This window comes from Cyclopterus lumpus, chromosome 14 (genome assembly GCF_009769545.1).
Source record: "Cyclopterus lumpus isolate fCycLum1 chromosome 14, fCycLum1.pri, whole genome shotgun sequence".
NCBI classification, from domain to species: Eukaryota; Metazoa; Chordata; class Actinopteri; order Perciformes; family Cyclopteridae; genus Cyclopterus; species Cyclopterus lumpus.
In genome coordinates this window covers 120,823-142,971 of record NC_046979.1, presented here as the reverse complement: position 1 = coordinate 142,971, position 22,149 = coordinate 120,823, and the positions used below count along the sequence as shown (strand labels likewise).

The 22,149-nt window shown below is 44.7% G+C and overlaps 1 protein-coding gene across 11 annotated transcripts in view; it reads left to right on the top strand.

Annotated features, from left to right (window-relative positions):
- The window catches only part of LOC117742953 (platelet-derived growth factor receptor beta-like), a 41,731-nt gene extending 31,486 nt beyond the window's left edge, over positions 1–10,245 (top strand). For 7 of the 11 annotated variants that reach the window (XM_034550642.1, XM_034550637.1, XM_034550641.1 and 4 more), the window contains 3 exons: positions 9,274–9,379; positions 9,659–9,846; positions 9,967–10,245. In XM_034550642.1, coding sequence (XP_034406533.1) covers positions 9,274–9,379; positions 9,659–9,846; positions 9,967–10,075 — 403 coding nt within the window. In that variant the 3' untranslated portion in view covers positions 10,076–10,245. Of the gene's footprint in view, positions 1–9,273; positions 9,380–9,658; positions 9,847–9,966 lie in introns of those variants that run through there. The other 4 variants (XR_004611061.1, XM_034550644.1, XM_034550643.1 and 1 more) reach the window with 2 other exon arrangements.
- Positions 10,246–22,149: the final 11,904 nt, after the last annotated feature.

Here is a 22,149-nt window from a genome sequence, read left to right as displayed (position 1 = left end):
CACCATGTTTGTGTCACCATGTTTGTGTCACCATGTTTGTGTCACCATGTGTCATCATGTTTGTGTCACCATGTGTCACCGTGTTTGTGTCACCATGTTTGTGTCACCGTGTTTGTGTCACCGTGTTTGTGTCACCGTGTTTGTGTCACCTTGTGTCACCGTGTTTGTGTCACCATGTTTGTGTCACCGTGTGTCACCATGTTTGTGTCACCATGTTTGTGTCACCATGTTTGTGTCACCTTGTGTCACCATGTTTGTGTCACCATGTTTCACCATGTTTGTGTCACCATGTTTGTGTCACCATGTATGTGTCACCATGTGTCACCATGTATGTGTCACCATGTGTCACCATGTTTGTGTCACAATGTTTGTGTCACAATGTTTGTGTCACCATGTTTGTGTCACCATGTGTCACCGTGTTTGTGTCACAATGTTTGTGTCACCGTGTTTGTGTCACAATATTTGTGTCACCATGTTTGTGTCACCATGTGTCACCATGTTTGTGTCACCATGTTTGTGTCACCGTGTTTGTGTCACCATGTTTGTGTCACCTTGTGTCACCATGTTTGTGTCACCATGTTTGTGTCACCATGTGTCACCGTGTTTGTGTCACCTTGTGTCACCATGTTTGTGTCACCATGTGTCACCGTGTTTGTGTCACCTTGTGTCACCATGTTTGTGTCACCATGTGTCACCGTGTTTGTGTCACCGTGTTTGTGTCACCGTGTTTGTGTCACCATGTGTCACCATGTTTGTGTCACCATGTGTCACCATGTTTGTGTCACAATGTTTGTGTCACCATGTGTCACCGTGTTTGTGTCACAATGTTTGTGTCACCATGTGTCACCGTGTTTGTGTCACAATGTTTGTGTCACCTTGTGTCACCATGTTTGTGTCACCATATTTGTGTCACCATGTGTCACAATGTTTGTGTCACCATGTGTCACCATGTTTGTGTCACAATGTTTGTGTCACCATGTGTCACTGTGTTTGTGTCACCATGTTTGTGTCACCATGTTTGCGTCAACATGTTTGTGTCACTGTTTGTGTCACCACGTGTCACCATGTTTGTGTCACCATCTTTGTGTCACCATGTTTGTGTCACCATGTGTCACCATGTTTGTGACACCATGTTTGTGTCACCATGTGTCACCATGTTTGTGTCACCATGTTTGCGTCAACATGTTTGTGTCACTGTTTGTGTCACCACGTGTCACCATGTTTGTGTCACCATGTTTGTGTCACCATGTTTGTGTCACCATGTTTGCGTCACCATGTGTCACCATGTTTGTGTCACCATGTGTCACCATGTTTGTGTCACAATGTTTGTGTCACAATGTTTGTGTCACAATGTTTGTGTCACCATGTTTGTGTCACCATGTGTCACCATGTTTGTGTCACAATGTTTGTGTCACCATGTTTGTGTCACCATGTTTGCGTCAACATGTTTGTGTCACCATGTTTGTGTCACCATGTGTCACCATGTTTGTGACACCATGTGTCACCATGTTTGTGTCACCGTGTGTCACCATGTTTGTGTCACCTTGTGTCACCATGTTTGTGTCACAATGTTTGTGTCACCGTGTTTGTGTCACCATGTTTGTGTCACCATGTTTGTGTCACCTTGTGTCACCATGTTTGTGTCACCATGTGTCACCATGTTTGTGACACCATGTGTCACCATGTTTGTGTCACCTTGTGTCACCATGTTTGTGTCACCTTGTGTCACCATGTTTGTGTCACAATGTTTGTGTCACCATGTGTCACCGTGTTTGTGTCACAATGTTTGTCACCTTGTGTCACCATGTTTGTGTCACCATGTTAGTGTCACCATGTGTCACCATGTTTGTGTCACCATGTTTGTGTCACCATGTTTGCGTCAACATGTTTGTGTCACCATGTTTGTGTCACCATGTGTCACCATGTTTGTGACACCATGTTTGTGTCACCATGTGTCACCATGTGTCACCATGTTTGTGTCACCGTGTGTCACCATGTTTGTGTCACCATGTGTCACCATGTTTGTGTCACCTTGTGTCACCATGTTTGTGTCACAATGTTTGTGTCACAATGTTTGTGTCACCATGTGTCACCATGTTTGTGTCACCATGTTTGTGTCACCATGTGTCACCATGTTTGTGTCACCATGTTTGTGTCACCATGTTTGTGTCACCTTGTGTCACCATGTTTGTGTCACCATGTGTCACCTTGTGTCACCATGTTTGTGTCACCATGTTTGTGTCACCATGTTTGTGTCACCTTGTGTCACCATGTTTGTGTCACCATGTGTCACCGTGTTTGTGTCACCATGTTTGTGTCACCGTGTTTGTGTCACCGTGTTTGTGTCACCTTGTGTCACCGTGTTTGTGTCACCATGTTTGTGTCACCATGTGTCACCATGTTTGTGTCACCATGTTTGTGTCACCATGTTTGTGTCACCTTGTGTCACCATGTTTGTGTCACCATGTGTCATCATGTTTGTGTCACCATGTGTCACCGTGTTTGTGTCACCATGTTTGTGTCACCGTGTTTGTGTCACCGTGTTTGTGTCACCGTGTTTGTGTCACCTTGTGTCACCGTGTTTGTGTCACCATGTTTGTGTCACCATGTGTCACCATGTTTGTGTCACCATGTTTGTGTCACCATGTTTGTGTCACCATGTTTGTGTCACCATGTTTGTGTCACCATGTGTCACCATGTTTGTGTCACCATGTTTGTGTCACCATGTTTGTGTCACCATGTGTCACCATGTTTGTGTCACCATGTGTCACCATGTTTGTGTCACAATGTTTGTGTCACCATGTTTGTGTCACCATGTTTGTGTCACCTTGTGTCACCATGTTTGTGTCACCATGTGTCACCATGTTTGTGTCACCGTGTGTCACCATGTTTGTGTCACCTTGTGTCACCATGTTTGTGTCACCATGTGTCACCGTGTTTGTGTCACCGTGTTTGTGTCACCGTGTTTGTGTCACCGTGTTTGTGTCACCATGTTTGTGTCACCATGTGTCACCATGTTTGTCACCATGTGTCACCATGTTTGTGTCACAATGTTTGTGTCACCATGTGTCACCGTGTTTGTGTCACAATGTTTGTGTCACAATGTTTGTGTCACCATGTGTCACCGTGTTTGTGTCACAATGTTTGTGTCACCTTGTGTCACCATGTTTGTGTCACCATATTTGTGTCACCATGTGTCACCGTGTTTGTGTCACAATGTTTGTGTCACCATGTGTCACCATGTTTGTGTCACCATGTGTCACCATGTTTGTGTCACAATGTTTGTGTCACCATGTGTCACTGTGTTTGTGTCACCATGTTTGTGTCACCATGTTTGCGTCAACATGTTTGTGTCACTGTTTGTGTCACCACGTGTCACCATGTTTGTGTCACCATGTTTGTGTCACCATGTTTGTGTCACCATGTTTGCGTCACCATGTGTCACCATGTTTGTGTCACCACGTGTCACCATGTTTGTGTCACCATGTTTGTGTCACCATGTTTGTGTCACCATGTGTCACCATGTTTGTGACACCATGTTTGTGTCACCATGTGTCACCATGTTTGTGTCACCATATGTCACCATGTTTGTGTCACCATGTTTGTGTCACCATGTTTGTGTCACCATGTGTCACCATGTTTGTGTCACCATGTGTCACCATGTTTGTGTCACCATGTTTGTGTCACCATGTGTCACCATGTTTGTGTCACAATGTTTGTGTCACCATGTTTGCGTCAACATGTTTGTGTCACCATGTTTGTGTCATTATGTGTCACCATGTTTGTGACACCATGTGTCACCATGTTTGTGTCACCGTGTGTCACCATGTTTGTGTCACCTTGTGTCACCATGTTTGTGTCACAATGTTTGTGTCACCGTGTTTCTGTCACCATGTTTGTGTCACCATGTTTGTGTCACCTTGTGTCACCATGTTTGTGTCACCATGTGTCACCATGTTTGTGACACCATGTGTCACCATGTTTGTGTCACCATGTTTGTGTCACCTTGTGTCACCATGTTTGTGTCACCTTGTGTCACCATGTTTGTGTCACAATGTTTGTGTCACCATGTGTCACCGTGTTTGTGTCACAATGTTTGTCACCTTGTGTCACCATGTTAGTGTCACCATGTGTCACCATGTTTGTGTCACCATGTTTGTGTCACCATGTTTGCGTCAACATGTTTGTGTCACCATGTTTGTGTCACCATGTGTCACCATGTTTGTGACACCATGTTTGTGTCACCATGTGTCACCATGTTTGTGTCACCGTGTGTCACCATGTTTGTGTCACCATGTGTCACCATGTTTGTGTCACCTTGTGTCACCATGTTTGTGTCACCATGTTTGTGTCACCATGTGTCACCATGTTTGTGACACCATGTTTGTGTCACCATGTGTCACCATGTTTGTGTCACCTTGTGTCACCATGTTTGTGTCACCATGTGTCACCATGTTTGTGTCACCTTGTGTCACCATGTTTGTGTCACAATGTTTGTGTCACCATGTGTCACCATGTTTGTGTCACCATGTTTGTGTCACCATGTTTGTGTCACCTTGTGTCACCATGTTTGTGTCACCATGTTTGTGTCACCATGTTTGTGTCACCATGTGTCACCATGTTTGTGTCACCATGTTTGTGTCACCTTGTGTCACCATGTTTGTGTCACCATGTGTCACCGTGTTTGTGTCACCATGTTTGTGTCACCGTGTTTGTGTCACCGTGTTTGTGTCACCTTGTGTCACCGTGTTTGTGTCACCATGTTTGTGTCACCATGTGTCACCATGTTTGTGTCACCATGTTTGTGTCACCATGTTTGTGTCACCTTGTGTCACCATGTTCGTGTCACCATGTGTCATCATGTTTGTGTCACCATGTGTCACCGTGTTTGTGTCACCATGTTTGTGTCACCGTGTTTGTGTCACCGTGTTTGTGTCACCGTGTTTGTGTCACCTTGTGTCACCGTGTTTGTGTCACCATGTTTGTGTCACCATGTGTCACCATGTTTGTGTCACCATGTTTGTGTCACCTTGTTTGTGTCACCATGTTTGTGTCACCATGTTTGTGTCACCATGTGTCACCATGTTTGTGTCACCATGTTTGTGTCACCATGTTTGTGTCACCATGTGTCACCATGTTTGTGTCACCATGTGTCACCATGTTTGTGTCACAATGTTTGTGTCACCATGTTTGTGTCACCATGTGTCACCGTGTTTGTGTCACAATGTTTGTGTCACCGTGTTTGTGTCACAATATTTGTGTCATTTGTGTCACCATGTTTGTGTCACCATGTGTCACCATGTTTGTGTCACCATGTTTGTGTCACCGTGTTTGTGTCACCATGTTTGTGTCACCTTGTGTCACCATGTTTGTGTCACCATGTTTGTGTCACCATGTGTCACCATGTTTGTGTCACCATGTTTGTGTCACCTTGTGTCACCATGTTTGTGTCACCATGTGTCACCATGTTTGTGTCACCGTGTGTCACCATGTTTGTGTCACCATGTTTGTGTCACCATGTGTCACCGTGTTTGTGTCACCGTGTTTGTGTCACCGTGTTTGTGTCACCGTGTTTGTGTCACCATGTTTGTGTCACCATGTTTGTGTCACCATGTGTCACCATGTTTGTGTCACAATGTTTTTTTTCACCATGTGTCACCGTGTTTGTGTCACAATGTTTGTGTCACAATGTTTGTGTCACCATGTGTCACCGTGTTTGTGTCACAATGTTTGTGTCACCTTGTGTCACCATGTTTGTGTCACCATATTTGTGTCACCATGTGTCACCGTGTTTGTGTCACAATGTTTGTGTCACCATGTGTCACCATGTGTCACCATGTTTGTGTCACAATGTTTGTGTCACCATGTGTCACTGTGTTTGTGTCACCATGTTTGTGTCACCATGTTTGCGTCAACATGTTTGTGTCACTGTTTGTGTCACCACGTGTCACCATGTTTGTGTCACCATGTTTGTGTCACCATGTTTGTGTCACCATGTTTGCGTCACCATGTGTCACAATGTTTGCGTCACCATGTGTCACCATGTTTGTGTCACCATGTGTCACCATGTTTGTGTCACCATGTGTCACCATGTTTGTGTCACCATGTTTGTGTCACCATGTGTCACCGTGTTTGTGTCACAATGTTTGTGTCACCATGTTTGTGTCACCATATTTGTGTCACAATGTGTCACCGTGTTTGTGTCACAATGTTTGTGTCACCATGTGTCACTGTGTTTGTGTCACCACGTGTCACCATGTTTGTGTCACCATGTTTGTGTCACCATGTGTCACTGTGTTTGTGTCACCACGTGTCACCATGTTTGTGTCACCATGTTTGTGTCACAATGTTTGTGTCACCATGTGTCACTGTGTTTGTGTCACCACGTGTCACCATGTTTGTGTCACCATGTTTGTGTCACCATGTGTCACTGTGTTTGTGTCACCACGTGTCACCATGTTTGTGTCACCATGTTTGTGTCATCATGTTTGTGTCACCATGTGTCACCATGTTTGTGTCACCATGTTTGTGTCACCATGTGTGTGTCACCATGTGTGTGTCACCATGTTTGTGTCACCTTGTGTCACCATGTTTGTGTCACCATGTTTGTGTCACCATGTGTCACCGTGTTTGTGTCACCTTGTGTCACCGTGTTTGTGTCACCTTGTGTCACCGTGTTTGTGTCACCATGTGTCACCGTGTTTGTGTCACCATGTTTGTGTCACCATGTGTCACCGTGTTTGTGTCACCATGTGTCACCGTGTTTGTGTCACCGTGTTTGTGTCACCATGTGTCACCGTGTTTGTGTCACCATGTGTCACCGTGTTTGTGTCACCGTGTTTGTGTCACCATGTGTCACCGTGTTTGTGTCACCTTGTGTCACCGTGTTTGTGTCACCTTGTGTCACCGTGTTTGTGTCACCTTGTGTCACCATGTTTGTGTCACCATGTTTGTGTCACCATGTTTGTGTCACCTTGTGTCACCATGTTTGTGTCACCATGTGTCATCATGTTTGTGTCACCATGTGTCACCGTGTTTGTGTCACCATGTTTGTGTCACCGTGTTTGTGTCACCGTGTTTGTGTCACCGTGTTTGTGTCACCTTGTGTCACCGTGTTTGTGTCACCATGTTTGTGTCACCATGTGTCACCATGTTTGTGTCACCATGTTTGTGTCACCTTGTGTCACCATGTTTGTGTCACCATGTGTCACCATGTTTGTGTCACCATGTTTGTGTCACCATGTGTCACCGTGTTTGTGTCACAATGTTTGTGTCACAATGTTTGTGTCACCATGTGTCACCGTGTTTGTGTCACAATGTTTGTGTCACCTTGTGTCACCATGTTTGTGTCACCATATTTGTGTCACCATGTGTCACCGTGTTTGTGTCACAATGTTTGTGTCACCATGTGTCACCATGTTTGTGTCACCATGTGTCACCATGTTTGTGTCACAATGTTTGTGTCACCATGTGTCACTGTGTTTGTGTCACCATGTTTGTGTCACCATGTTTGCGTCAACATGTTTGTGTCACTGTTTGTGTCACCACGTGTCACCATGTTTGTGTCACCATGTTTGTGTCACCATGTTTGTGTCACCATGTTTGTGTCACCATGTTTGCGTCACCATGTGTCACCATGTTTGTGTCACCATGTGTCACCATGTTTGTGTCACCATGTGTCACCATGTTTGTGTCACCATGTGTCACCATGTTTGTGTCACCATGTGTCACCATGTTTGTGTCACCATGTTTGTGTCACCATGTGTCACCGTGTTTGTGTCACAATGTTTGTGTCACCTTGTGTCACCATGTTTGTGTCACCATATTTGTGTCACAATGTGTCACCGTGTTTGTGTCACAATGTTTGTGTCACCATGTGTCACTGTGTTTGTGTCACCACGTGTCACCATGTTTGTGTCACCATGTTTGTGTCACCATGTGTCACTGTGTTTGTGTCACCACGTGTCACCATGTTTGTGTCACCATGTTTGTGTCATCATGTTTGTGTCACCATGTGTCACCATGTTTGTGTCACCATGTTTGTGTCACCATGTGTGTGTCACCATGTGTGTGTCACCATGTTTGTGTCACCTTGTGTCACCATGTTTGTGTCACCATGTTTGTGTCACCATGTGTCACCGTGTTTGTGTCACCTTGTGTCACCGTGTTTGTGTCACCTTGTGTCACCGTGTTTGTGTCACCATGTGTCACCGTGTTTGTGTCACCATGTGTCACCGTGTTTGTGTCACCATGTTTGTGTCACCATGTGTCACCGTGTTTGTGTCACCATGTGTCACCGTGTTTGTGTCACCTTGTGTCACCGTGTTTGTGTCACCTTGTGTCACCGTGTTTGTGTCACCTTGTGTCACCATGTTTGTGTCACCTTGTGTCACCGTGTTTGTGTCACCATGTTTGTGTCACCATGTGTCACCATGTTTGTGTCACCGTGTTTGTGTCACCATGTTTGTGTCACCATGTGTCACCATGTTTGTGTCACCATGTTTGTGTCACCGTGTTTGTGTCACCTTGTGTCACCATGTTTGTGTCACCTTGTGTCACCATGTTTGTATCACCTTGTGTCACCGTGTTTGTGTCACCTTGTGTCACCATGTTTGTGTCACCATGTTTGTGTCACCATGTGTCACCGTGTTTCTGTCACCATGTGTCACCGTGTTTGTGTCACCATGTTTGTGTCACCATGTTTGTGTCACCATGTGTCACCATGTTTGTGTCACCTTGTGTCACCATGTTTGTGTCACCATGTTTGTGTCACCATGTTTGTGTCACCATGTTTGTGTCACCATGTTTGTCACCATGTTTGTGTCACCATGTGTCACCATGTTTGTGTCACCATGTCACCATGTTTGTGTCACCATGTGTCACCATGTTTGTGTCACCATGTTTGTGTCACCATGTTTGTGTCACCATGTTTGTGTCACCATGTGTCACCATGTTTGTGTCACCATGTCACCATGTTTGTGTCACCATGTGTCAACATGTTTGTGTCACCATGTTTGTCTCACCTTGTGTCACCATGTTTGTGTCACCTTGTGTCACCATGTTTGTGTCACCTTGTGTCACCATGTTTGTGTCACCATGTTTGTGTCACCATGTTTGTGTCACCATGTTTGTGTCACCTTGTGTCACCATGTTTGTGTCACCTTGTGTCACCATGCTTGTGTCACCTTGTGTCACCATGTTTGTGTCACCATATCTAACCATGTGTCAACATGTTGAGACATGTGTTCACTTGTCCCTGTGTTCTGACTTCAGGTATGATCTGATGAAACAGTGTTGGGACGAGAAACCTGAGGCCAGACCTTCTTTTACCTCACTGGTCGTCTCCATGGGCGACATGTTGACTGACGACTACAAGAAGGTGCCAAACTATTTAAACATCCTTTAATATAATAGTGTATATTGTATATAATGTTTAATGTTTATTCTAAAGACTCTTCATCATAATGTTTAATGTTTATTATAAAGAGTCTTCATCATAATGTTTATTATAAAGACTCTTCATCATCATAATGTTTATTAGAAAGACTCTTCATCATAATGTTTATTAGAAAGACTCTTCATCATCATAATGTTTATTAGAAAGACTCTTCATCATCATAATGTTTATTAGAAAGACTCTTCATCACCTTCTTGCCAGCGTTACTTTCAGCTCACGCAGAACTTCCTGGACGAGGAGCGTTCAGCTGTCATTGGGTCCCGAACGAGTCGTCCATCAGCTTCCATGTTGTTGACAGGAAGCCCCGCCTCTCAAGTGAAAGTTCAACTGTTTGAGGCTGAGCCAGAGGAGGCCGGCCCCTCCCACTGCGCTGCACTGGATGCAGTCAGGTATGAAGAATAACTATAGACGTAGATATTTATATTTTCATATGTTGTATATGAGAACTGTAGATCAATTATTGTTTCATTGTTAAATTGTAAAATTGTTAAAATGTTTCTTTATGACAGCCCTCAGCTGTCAGAGTCACAGGAAGTGACATCATCAAAGGTCAGACAGGAAGCCGACGAAGCTCCCGATTCTCCACGCCGCCATGAGGAAGAGGAGAGCTTTCTGTGAACGTGTCAGCTGCCTTCTAGACAGCATGGGGGGCTTGTTTAACCCAAAGTATTCCTTAGGGTTGTGCTAATTTCAATTCAATTCAGTTTATTTTGTATAGCCCAATATCACAAATTACAAATTTGCCTCAGAGGGCTTTACAATCTGTACACATACGACATCCCTGACCTTTGACCTCACATCAGATCAGGAAAAACTCCCCAAAAATAACCTTTGACAGGGAAAAAAGTGAAGAACCCTTCAGGAGAGCAACAGAGGAGGATCCCTCTCCCCGGATGGACAGATGAATAGATGTCATGTGACCAGATGAACAGAGATACAGAGTTACATAAACACATTACATGAATATGACAATGTATGAATGGAACTCCAATCCATGAAACAGAAGGAGGTAGAGAGGAGGGGGGGCGGGGCATCAGCAGGGCCAATGGGAGGCCGGCTCACCAGCATCAGACACCTCCAGGTCCAATGGACCCTATGAGACGTGAAGTCACAACGACTCCGGGGAGGAAGCAGAGTTAATAAGGTGCAATGGAGAGATGTAAATTCATCCATAAGGAGAGAGAGAAGATGAGATAGGTGCTCAGTGTATCCTAAAACATCCCCCAGCAGCCTATAAGCCTATAGCAGCATATCAAGGGGCTGGACCAGGGCAAACCTGATTCAGCCCTAACTATAAGCACTATTAAAGAGGAAAGTCTTAAGTCTATTCTTGAATGAGGTGACTGTGTCTGCCTCCAGGACTGAAAGTGGAAGCTGGTTCCATAAAAGAGGAGCTTGATAACTGAAGGCTCTGGCTCCCATCCTACTTTTTAGGACTCTAGAACCACAAGTAGCCCCACATTTAGTGAGCGCAGCTCTCTAGTGGGGCAATATGGTACTACAAGCTCCTTAAGATATGATGGTGCATCACCAATCAAGGCTTTGTAGGTGAGGAGAAGAATTTTAAATGTGATTCTTGATTTTACAGGGAGCCAGTGCAGAGCAGCTAATACAGGAGTCATGTGATCTCTTTTCTTAGTTTTTGTGAGTACACGAGATGCAGCATTCTGGATCAACTGGAGGGACTTAAGAGACTTATTAGAGCAGCCTGATAATAAGGAGTTGCAGTAATCTAGTCTGGAAGTAACAAACGCGTGAACCAGCTTTTCTGCATCTTTTTGAGACAAGATGTGCCTGATTTTTGAAATGTTACGTAGATGAAAAAATGCAATCCTTGAGATTTGCTTAACGTGGAGTTAAAGGACAAGTCTGGGTCAAAGATAACTAGAGATTCTTTACAGTGGTGTTGGATGCCAGGGCAATGCCATCTACAGAAACCACATCACCAGATAATTGATCTCTGAGGTGTTCAGGGCCAGTAAAATAACTTCAGTTTTGTCTGAGTTTAACATCAGGAAGTTGGAGGTCATCCATGTTTTTATGTCTTTAAGACATTCTTGAATTTTAGCGAGCTGGTTGGTCTCCTCTGGTTTGATCGATAGATATAATTGAGTATCGTCTGCATAGCAATGAAAGTTTATGCAGTGTTTCCTGATAATATTGCCCAAAGGAAGCATATATAAGGGGAATAAAATTGGTCCAAGCACAGAACCTTGTGGAACTCCGTGATTAACGTTGGTGGTCATTGAGGCTTCATTGTTTACAAATACAAATTGAGATCGATCTGATAAATAGGATTTAAACCAACTTAGTGCGGTACCTGAAATGCCAATCGACTGATCCAGTCTCTGTAATAGGATGTCATGATCAATGGTGTCGAACGCAGCACTAAGGTCTAACAAGACCAGTACAGAGATGAGTCCTTTATCAGCACTAAGGTCTAACAAGACCAGTACAGAGATGAGTCCTTTATCAGCACTAAGGTCTAACAAGACCAGTACAGAGATGAGTCCTTTATCAGCACTAAGGTCTAACAAGACCAGTACGGAGATGAGTCCTTTATCAGCACTAAGGTCTAATAATACCAGTACGGAGATGAGTCCTTTATCAGCACTAAGGTCTAACAAGACCAGTACAGAGATGAGTCCTCTATCAGCACTAAGGTCTAACAAGACCAGGACAGAGATGAGTCCTTTATCAGCGCTAAGGTCTAACAAGACCAGGACAGAGATGAGTCCTTTATCAGCACTAAGGTCTAACAAGACCAGTACAGAGATGAGTCCTTTATCTGATGCAATTAGGAGGTCATTAGTAATTTTCACCAGTGCTGTCTCTGTGGTGTTTTCTAAATCCTGACTGAAACTCCTCAAATAAACTATTCTGATGTAGGAAGTCACACAACTGATGTGCGACTACTTTCTCAAGGATCTTAGAGAGGAAGGGAAGGTTAGAGATCGGTCTGTAGTTAGCCAACACCTCTGGATTAAGAGTGGTCTTCTTCAGGATAGGTTTAATTACAGCTACTTTGAAGGAATGTGGTACATGGCCTGTTAGCAAAGACACATTAACAATATCCAGCAGAGAGGTGCCAATTAAAGGCAACACGTCTTTAAGCAGCCTCGTTGGGATGGGGTCTAAGAGACAGGTAGACGGTTTAGAAGTAGAAACCTGATTACCTGATCCTCATGACATCATTGACAGACAGGATCTGCTGAGCAAGGCAGGGTTAATAGGTTATTTTGCCCACATTGAGAACTGTAAGGCTGACAAATGAAAAGGGCTTTGAAACTTATATTTTTTTATAATCGCCTCCACAAACACGAATAATAAATAATATTTCTATACTGAGTAAAGTAAACTGAAGCAGGTCCTTAATCAGATGTATAACTTTATAATATGTAGCTGCATTTTCTTTATTTACATTGTATTGTTTAGAAGCATCTATGTATATCTGTGTTATAATCTTTGTATGTTTATTCAAACTGCTTTTAGACAAAGATCTGATTCACGTTGGACTTTATTAAATAAATATCCAAATTAAACCCATGAGTTTGTCCAATTGTATTATATTGTATAAATCAAACTTAGGTTAAAGTTTGTGTTATTATATCCAAAAGGTTGCTGTTAATAATTGAATAAAAGATCATTTATGATTATTATATGACTTCCTGGTTGTGGGGTTTCAGGTATTGGACTCAGAGGCAGATGGACAAGCGAAACTCTTTCACTTTGTTTCAGGCGGGATCGAAACAGGCAAACAAATCCGAGAAGGGTCCACGGAACAGGTAGATCAGGCAGGGGCCAAAGGTACGCTGGAGACTCCGGCACTAACACACAAGACCATCTGTGAGGGGACCTACATAGTGAGGGACTAATGAGGAAAGGGGTTCCAGGTGAGACGGGCGTGAGGACCAGGTGGAGGGAATGAGGGTGATCAGGTGAGATGGACGTGAGGACCAGGTGGAGGGAATGAGGGTGATCAGGTGAGACGGACTTAAGGACCAGGTGGAGGGAATGAGGGTGATCAGGTGAGACGGACTTAAGGACCAGGTGGAGGGAATGAGGGTGATCAGGTGAGACCGGCGTGAGGACCAGGTGGAGGGAATGAGGGTGATCAGGTGAGACCGGCGTGAGGACCAGGTGGAGGGAATGAGGGTGATCAGGTGAGATGGACGTGAGGACCAGGTGGAGGGAATGAGGGTGATCAGGTGAGACCGGCGTAAGGACCAGGTGGAGAGAATGAGGGTGATCAGGTGAGATGGACGTGAGGACCAGGTGGAGGGAATGAGGGTGATCAGGTGAGACCGGCGTGAGGACCAGGTGGAGGGAATGAGGGTGATCAGGTGAGATGGACGTGAGGACCAGGTGGAGGGAATGAGGGTGATCAGGTGAGACGGACTTAAGGACCAGGTGGAGGGAATGAGGGTGATCAGGTGAGACGGACTTAAGGACCAGGTGGAGGGAATGAGGGTGATCAGGTGAGACGGACTTAAGGACCAGGTGGAGGGAATGAGGGTGATCAGGTGAGACGGACTTAAGGACCAGGTGGAGGGAATGAGGGTGATCAGGTGAGACGGACTTAAGGACCAGGTGGAGGGAATGAGGGTGATCAGGTGAGACCGGCGTGAGGACCAGGTGGAGGGAATGAGGGTGATCAGGTGAGACGGGCGTGAAGACCAGGTGGAGGGAATGAGGGTTCCAGGTGAGATGGACGTGAGGACCAGGTGGAGGGAATGAGGGTGATCAGGTGAGACGGACTTAAGGACCAGGTGGAGGGAATGAGGGTGATCAGGTGAGACGGACGTGAGGACCAGGTGAAGGGAATGAGGGTGATCAGGTGAGATGGACGTGAGGACCAGGTGGAGAGAATGAGGGTGATCAGTTGAGACCGGCGTGAGGACCCGGTGGAGAGGATGAGGGTGATCAGATTAACCAGGTAGACAGAGTGAAAACTAATATGACGGGGAATTCGTGACACTGGTGATAATTCTTTATTATAGTTATATTGGTGGATAACCAACAACAACATCTGTATTATTAGCACATGCTCATATTAACTTGTGTAACTATGCACACAGTACACACATATAAATATATGTGTGTGTGTACTGAATATCTGCTACTGCAGGTTTTCTGACTTCCTGTTAAAATGTGGAACAAAGACGTTCATGAAAGTGCTGAATGTTGAAAAATGATTCCTCAAAGAAACATTTCCTCTTTTTCCCTTTTCAGTTTAAAGGCGTCAAGTTTGTTTCAAGACGAACTTCTAAAGTAAAAAAGTACACTAAAGTACTACAGTCCAGAGGTACAGCACTACATCTCAGAGGTACATATTGTACTTTATTCTGTACTACATCTCAGAGGTACATATTGTACTTTATACTGTACTACATCTAAGAGTTACATATTGTACTTTATACTGTACTACATCTTAGAGGTACATATTGTACTATATACTGTACTACATCTAAGAGTTACATATTGTACTTTATACTGTACTACATCTTAGAGGTACATATTGTACTTTATACTGTACTACATCTCAGAGGTACATATTGTACTTTATACTGTACTACATCTTAGAGTTACATATTGTACTATATGCATTTCATGTCATTTAGCTGCCACTTTTATCCAAAGCGACTTACAATAAGTGCATTAAACCATGAGTCCAAACTCAGAACAACAAGAATCAAGAAAGTACAATTTCTTCAATAACGTTAAACTACAAAGTGCTATCAGTAAGGGACATTTAAGTGCTACTAGAGTGCTACTACGACTCTACCTTCCCTATTCAAGGTATAGTCAAAAAAGATGTGTTTTTAGTTTGCGACGGAAGATGTAGAGACTTTCTGCTGTCCTGATGTCAATGGGGAGCTCGTTCCACCAATGAGGAGCCAGCACAGCAAAAAGTCGTGATTTAGCTCGAAGTGAAGGAGCTACAAGCAGATTGGCAGAAGCCAAGCAAAGTGAACGAGCTGGGGTGTGAGGTTAGATCATGTCCTGGATGTGAGGTTAGACCATGTCCTGGGTGTGAGGTTTGACCATGTCCTGGGTGTGAGGTTAGACCATGTCCTGGGTGTGAGGTTAGACCATGTCCTGGGTGTGAGGTTAGACCATGTCCTGGATGTAGACCGGACCCGATCAGTTCGCAGCACGGTACCCAAGTACCAATGTTTTGAAGCGGATGCGGGCGGCCACCGGTAACCAGTGAAGGTCGCGGAGGAGCGGAGGATTGTGGGTAAATTTCGGGAGGTTGAAGACCAGTCGAGCAGCTGCATTCTGGATGAGCTGTAGAGGTCGAATGACATTAGCAGGTAGACCTGCCAGGAGGGAGTTGCAATAGTCTAGCCGTGAGATGACCAGAGCCTGGACCAGAACCTGGACCAGGACCTGTGCCGCCTTCTGAGTGAGAAGAGGTCGTATTCTCCTGATGTTGTACAGCATGTACCTACAGGAGCGTGTTGTTGTGGTAATGTTGGCAGTCAGGGAGAGTTGACTGACAGGTGTCACACCGAGGTTCCTGGCAGTCGGAGTCGGGGCCAACACTGAGTTGTTGAAGTTAATAGTCAGGTCGTGGGTGGGAGAGCCTTTTCCTGGAAGGAGGAGAAGTTCAGTCTTGTCCGGGTTAATTTTCAGGTGGTGAGCAGACATCCACTGAGAGATGTCAGCCAAACATGCAGAGATTTGTGCTGCTACCTGTATTTCAGATTGGGGAAACGAGAGGATCAATTGGGTGTCGTCAGCATAGCTGTGGTAGGTGAAGCCATGCAAGAGATTGACAGAGCCGAGAGAGTTGGTGTACAGAAAGAAGAGAAGAGGACCAAGGACTGATCCCTGAGGGACCCCAGTAGTCAGAGGACACGGCTCAGACACAGATCCTCTCCAGGTTACCCGGTAAGTGCGGTCGGTGAGGTAGGATGAGAAGAGTGAGAGCAGAGCCTGAGATACCAGGTCCTGGAGGGAGGACATGAGGATCTGGTGGTTCACTGTGTCAAAGGCAGCGGAAAGGTCTAGAAGGATAAGGACAGAGGAGAGAGAGGCTGCTCTAGCAGTGTGAAGCTGCTCAGAGACAGCAAGGAGGGCAATCTCTGTTGAGTGGCCTTGAATCCAGACTGGTGGGGGGTCTAGAAGGTTGTTGCTGTGGAGATAGGAGGAGACTTGGTTAGAGATAGCTCGCTCTAGAGTTTTGGAAAGGAAGGGGAGGAGAGAGACAGGTCTGTAGTTGTTGACTTCAGATGGGTCGAGAGTGGGTTTCTTCAGGAGAGGGTTGACTCCGCCTCCTTCAGAGAGTTGGGGGAAACAGCCGGTTGAGAGGGAGGTGTTAATAAGATGGGTGAGAAAGGGAAGAAGGTCGGAGCAATGGACTGGAGAAGGTGAGAAGGGATGGGGTCAAGGGGGCAGGTGGTTGGGGGGTCAGAGGTTACCAAGGTAAGAACTTGATTGGGAGACAGGGGGATAAAAGAGGAAAACGAGGGGGAAGAAGATGAAGTTACTGGAGGTGTAGTTATGGAAGATGGATAAGTAAATGAGGAGCGTATGTCGTCTATCTTTTTTGTAAAGTAGTCAACAAAGTGGCTTGGTAGAAGGGTGGAGGGAGGGGGTGGACCAGGGGGGTCGAGGAGGTTGGAAAAAATAGAGAAGAGCTTTTTGGGGTTAGACAAAGAGGATTCGATTCTGGATTGGTAGAACAGACTTTTGGCTGCAGAGATGGACGCAGAGAAGGAGGAGAGAAGAGAGTGATAGGCGAGCAGGTCGCCGGCGTGTTTGGATTTTCACCATTTCCGTTCCGATGCTCGCATAGTGGCTCTCTCAGCGCGCACCGGTTCGGACAACCACGGAGCCGGAGAGGACTTGAGGACCTTTAGAGTCGTAAGAGGACAGAGAGAATCAAGAGAGGAAGACAGCGTAGAGAGGAGAGTGTCAGTGGCAGAGTTAGGACGCATGATTGAGAAGGAGTCAGTTGAAGGAAGTGCTGACAGAACAGACGAGGCCAGAGAGGAGGGTGAGAGGGTGAGAGAGAGAGGGGGTGAGAGGGTGTGGATGTTGAGACGGACAGGTGCAGAGTCCGTTGTTGGAGGGTTGTCAGTTCCAAAGAGTGGGAGAGAGTAAGAGATGAAGAAATGGTCAGAGACATGAAGTGGAGTTACAGTGAGGTTTGATGTGGAGCAGTTTCTGGTGAACATATAGTCAAGGTGGTGTCCAGCTTTGTGAGTAGGAGGGGAAGGACTGAGAGAGAGAGCAAAGGAAGACAGGAAGAGTAGCAGGTCACATGACTTCTGTCTGGATGTTGTCACCCAGAAGGATGAGCGGGGGGCCGTTTTCTGGGAAGTTTGATAGGAGGACGTCTAGTTCTTCCAAGAAGTCTCCCAAGGAGCCAGGAGGACGGTAGAGAACAACAATGGTTAGATGAACCGGATGAGTAACCGTCACTGCATGAAACTCAAAAGACAGTGGGGTAAATGGAAGCGGGTAGAGAGCAAAACTCCATTTGGGTGAGATGAATAAACCTGAACCACCACCCCGACCAGAGGGTCTGGGTGTGTGGCTGAAGGAGAAGGCCGAGGAGAGAGCAGCAGGGGTTGATGTTGTCTGGTGTGATCCAAGTCTCAGTGAGAGCCAGGAAGTCCAGTGATTGCTTGATAGCGAAGCTAGAGATGAAGTTCGCCTTGCGGTTAGCTGACTGGCAGTTCCAGAGGCCCCCAGTGACGAGGCACTGGGTCTGTGTAGAGCGGGTGGGATAAATAAGAGAGGAAGGATTTTGGTGCATGTGTAACCGAGTCCGCGGTCTATAATATCTACGAGTAGATGTGCACACAGGTATGGAAAGAAAACACATTATCACAGGGAAATGTTTATACTCAGCCACCACCGAAAGACTCCCATGAAAGACTCCTGGGTCTTTATACTCCGAGTCTTCCTGACGCTTCAGCTGACGCTACAAGCCCCAACCTGGTTATACACCCGAGTTGGCGATAATTAGTTACAGCTGTGTCGAGCCCGCCCACAGGTTGTTGAAGGAATTGCCCACTTAGCGATCGATACTGGTAAACAGGGGATCCTCGCTAACAGTGAAGTCTCAGTTTGCTAGAATGTGAAATTCTTGCCAAACTGATTAAGGACAAAGATCTGTTTACCTCAAGGTAGAAAGTAGAATAAAGTTTAGTCCCTAGTAGATTTGGATTACAGAGCAAATACTTAAATCCTAGCTGGTTTGGTTGACTTTTCAGTCACTTGTGTGAAAAAGCAACAAATCGCAGTTCAAAGTGTTCAAATTAGAAAGACAGTACAGACTAGCATTCTAGTATAACTAAATACAGCAGATACAGTAGTAATATAGCAGAGAAACCTCCTTAAAGAATATACTCAGCAAGATACAGGAAGTCCCAGAAGTCAGTGGACACACAGCTCAGATGCACTGATACTGTACTATATGTTAGAGATATATATTGTACTTTATACTGTACTACATCTCAGAGGTACATGTTGTACTTTATACTGTACTACATCTCAGAGGTACATGTTGTACTTTATACTGTACTACATCTCAGAGGTACATGTTGTACTTTATACTGTACTACATCTCAGAGGTACATGTTGTACTTTATACTGTACTACATCTCAGAGGTACATATTGTACTTTATACTGTACTACATCTCAGGTACATATTGTACTTTATACTGTACTACACCTCAAGGTACATATTGTACTTTATACTGTACTACACCCCAAGGTACATATTGTACTTTATACTGTACTACACCTCAAGGTACATATTGTACTTTATACTGTACTACATTTCAGAGGTACATATTGTACTTTATACTGTAGTACATCTCAGGTACATATTGTACTTTATACTGTACTACATCTCAGAGGTACATATTGTACTTTATACTGTAGTACATCTCAGAGGTACATATTGTACTTTATACTGTACTACATCTCAGGTACATATTGTACTTTATACTGTAGTACATCTCAGAGGTACATATTGTACTTTATACTGTACTACATCTCAGGTACATATTGTACTTTATACTGTACTACATCTCAGGTACATATTGTACTTTATACTGTACTACATCTCAGAGGTACATATTGTACTTTATACTGTACTACACCTCAAGGTACATATTGTACTTTATACTGTACTACATCTCAGGTACATATTATACTTTATACTGTAGTACATCTCAGAGGTACATATTGTACTTTATACTGTACTACACCTCAAGGTACATATTGTACTTTATACTGTAGTACATCTCAGAGGTACATATTGTACTTTAGACTGTACTACACCTCAGAGGTACATATTGTACTTTAGACTGTACTACACCTCAGAGGTACATATTGTACTTTATACTGTAGTACATCTCAGAGGTACATATTGTACTTTATACTGTACTACATCTAAGAGGTACATATTGTACTTTATACTGTAGTACACCTCAAGGTACATATTGTACTTTATACTGTACTACATCTCAGAGGTACATATTGTACTTTATACTGTAGTACATCTCAGAGGTACATATTGTACTTTATACTGTAGTACATCTCAGAGGTACATATTGTACTGTACTACATCTTAGAGATTCAATTAGGAGGTCATTTGTAATCTTCACCAGTGCTGTCTCTGTGCTGTGGTGTTTTCTAAATCCTGACTGAAACTCCTCAAATAAACTCATAAACTCCTCATTTCTGTGAACATGGCGAAGTTGATTAACGGACTTAATCCATGACCCAGAGTTCAGATCAGGAAGCAGAAGCAGAGTTGTAGTCTTCCACCCTTCTCTGCACTTCCATCCGAGCAGTTACCCACCCTTAACCTTAACTCTATAGAGACTGTGTCTGTCCCACGGACACTTAAATTAATTAAATCAAAAGTAACCAGAAGAGGAGTCATACAAAATAACCTCATAAAGGTTAACATCACTACTGCAACAGTGCAACAAAAGAAGAGAATTAAATGTGGACTCCTAAATATTAGATCTCTGTCATCTAAAGCTGTATTAGTAAATGATTTAATATCAGACAATCACATTGATTTATTCAGAGTTTTTATCAAGTTTAGTCCTTAAAACTGATAAGGTTATTATTGTAGGAGATTTTAATATTCATGTGGATATTGATAATGATTGCCTTAGTGCTGCATTTATCTCATTGTTGGACTCGATTGGCTTCTGTCAGAGAGTACAGAAACCCACTCACTGCTTTGGCCACACCCTCCACCTTGTTCTTACATATGGCATTGACATTGAGCATTTGGAGGTCTTCCCACAGAACCCTCTTCTGTCAGACCATTACCTCATAACTTTTGAGTTTATACTCCCGGAGTGTACACCGTTAGTCAAAAGTTTCTACACCAGATGTCTAACTGACATTGCTGTAGCTAAATTTAAAGAAGAGATTCCTTCTGCATTTGATTCAATACCACGTCTCAATGTGACGGAGGACTCCTGTGCTAACTTTAGTCCGTCCCAGATTGATCATCTTGTACATACATGTTGCTATGGTTAAGTCAAATTCCATGTGTGTGCACACATACATGGCCAATAAAGCTGATTCTGATTCTGATTAGAACTGCCTCCAACCAGCAAATGAACTACACTTGTTGCATGTACCGTTATCATTAAGGGAGGCAGAGGAATAGCTCTACATGAGACACTCTGAGCAAGAGGGAGGGGGAGAGGAAGACATCGCAAGCTGCTAAGCTGGCAACCGGAAGTGATGCAATACGCTTACCGGAAGAGAGAGATGATGCGTTCAGGGATAGACCCTAACCCTAACCATCAAGGCAAAGTTGGTAAAATGTTGCGAGGAGACTGGGCTGTCATGGGTGAAGGCACTGCCACTAGTGCTGTTCCACATGCGCACGCGAATCAGAAACAAACATGGCCTCAGTCCGTTTGAGATTCTGTTTGGCCGGCCTCCTCAGACCGGGATAGGGCCTAATAAGACCTTTATTCCAACAACAGCATCATGTGATGATGACATGCTAACCTATTCTGCAAAACTATCTGCTTCTTTGGCAGCACTTCAAGCACAGGTGAAAGACGCCCTGCTGCTGCAACAGGAGTCCTCCACAGCTTGAAGCCTGGAGACTAGGTGGTCATGAAGCACCACCGGAGACGACACTGGAAGCAGAGGTGGCACGAAGGGCCACATCAAGTGTTGCTCACTACGGAGACAGCAGTAAAGGTGGAGGGTAAGGTAACCTGCATACATGCTATTCATTGAAAACGGATCCCAGAGCCCTAATAAGTTGGCAACAGCCAAACGCAACTCGGAGCAGGCTTCACAGAACTCGGTGAGAATTCCACCCACCTGAGACAGAGCGAACAATCTACACCATCCATCTGACACGATATTGACATAACAATCACCTCACTCATTCTGTGTGACTGGGAAGAGGGGTGCCACCCTAGCTTCTCAAGGACAGTGGACATACAGAAATAAGCGTGTAGGAGGTGAAATCATATGTGTGGAAACATCGCCACGACAACGACAGCAATGGACGGATCTGCAGCCCCATGGCACCCATTCCGAGGCCCGGGATGGTGTGTCCTAAGGGGCTCAATATGTTTTCTGCTTGTCTGTGCAATAATAATTGTGTTCCCTATCATACTAGTGCATGAGAGGCCATGGCAGTCCGGGAGGAACGACCAGCTGAGTAACATAGTGA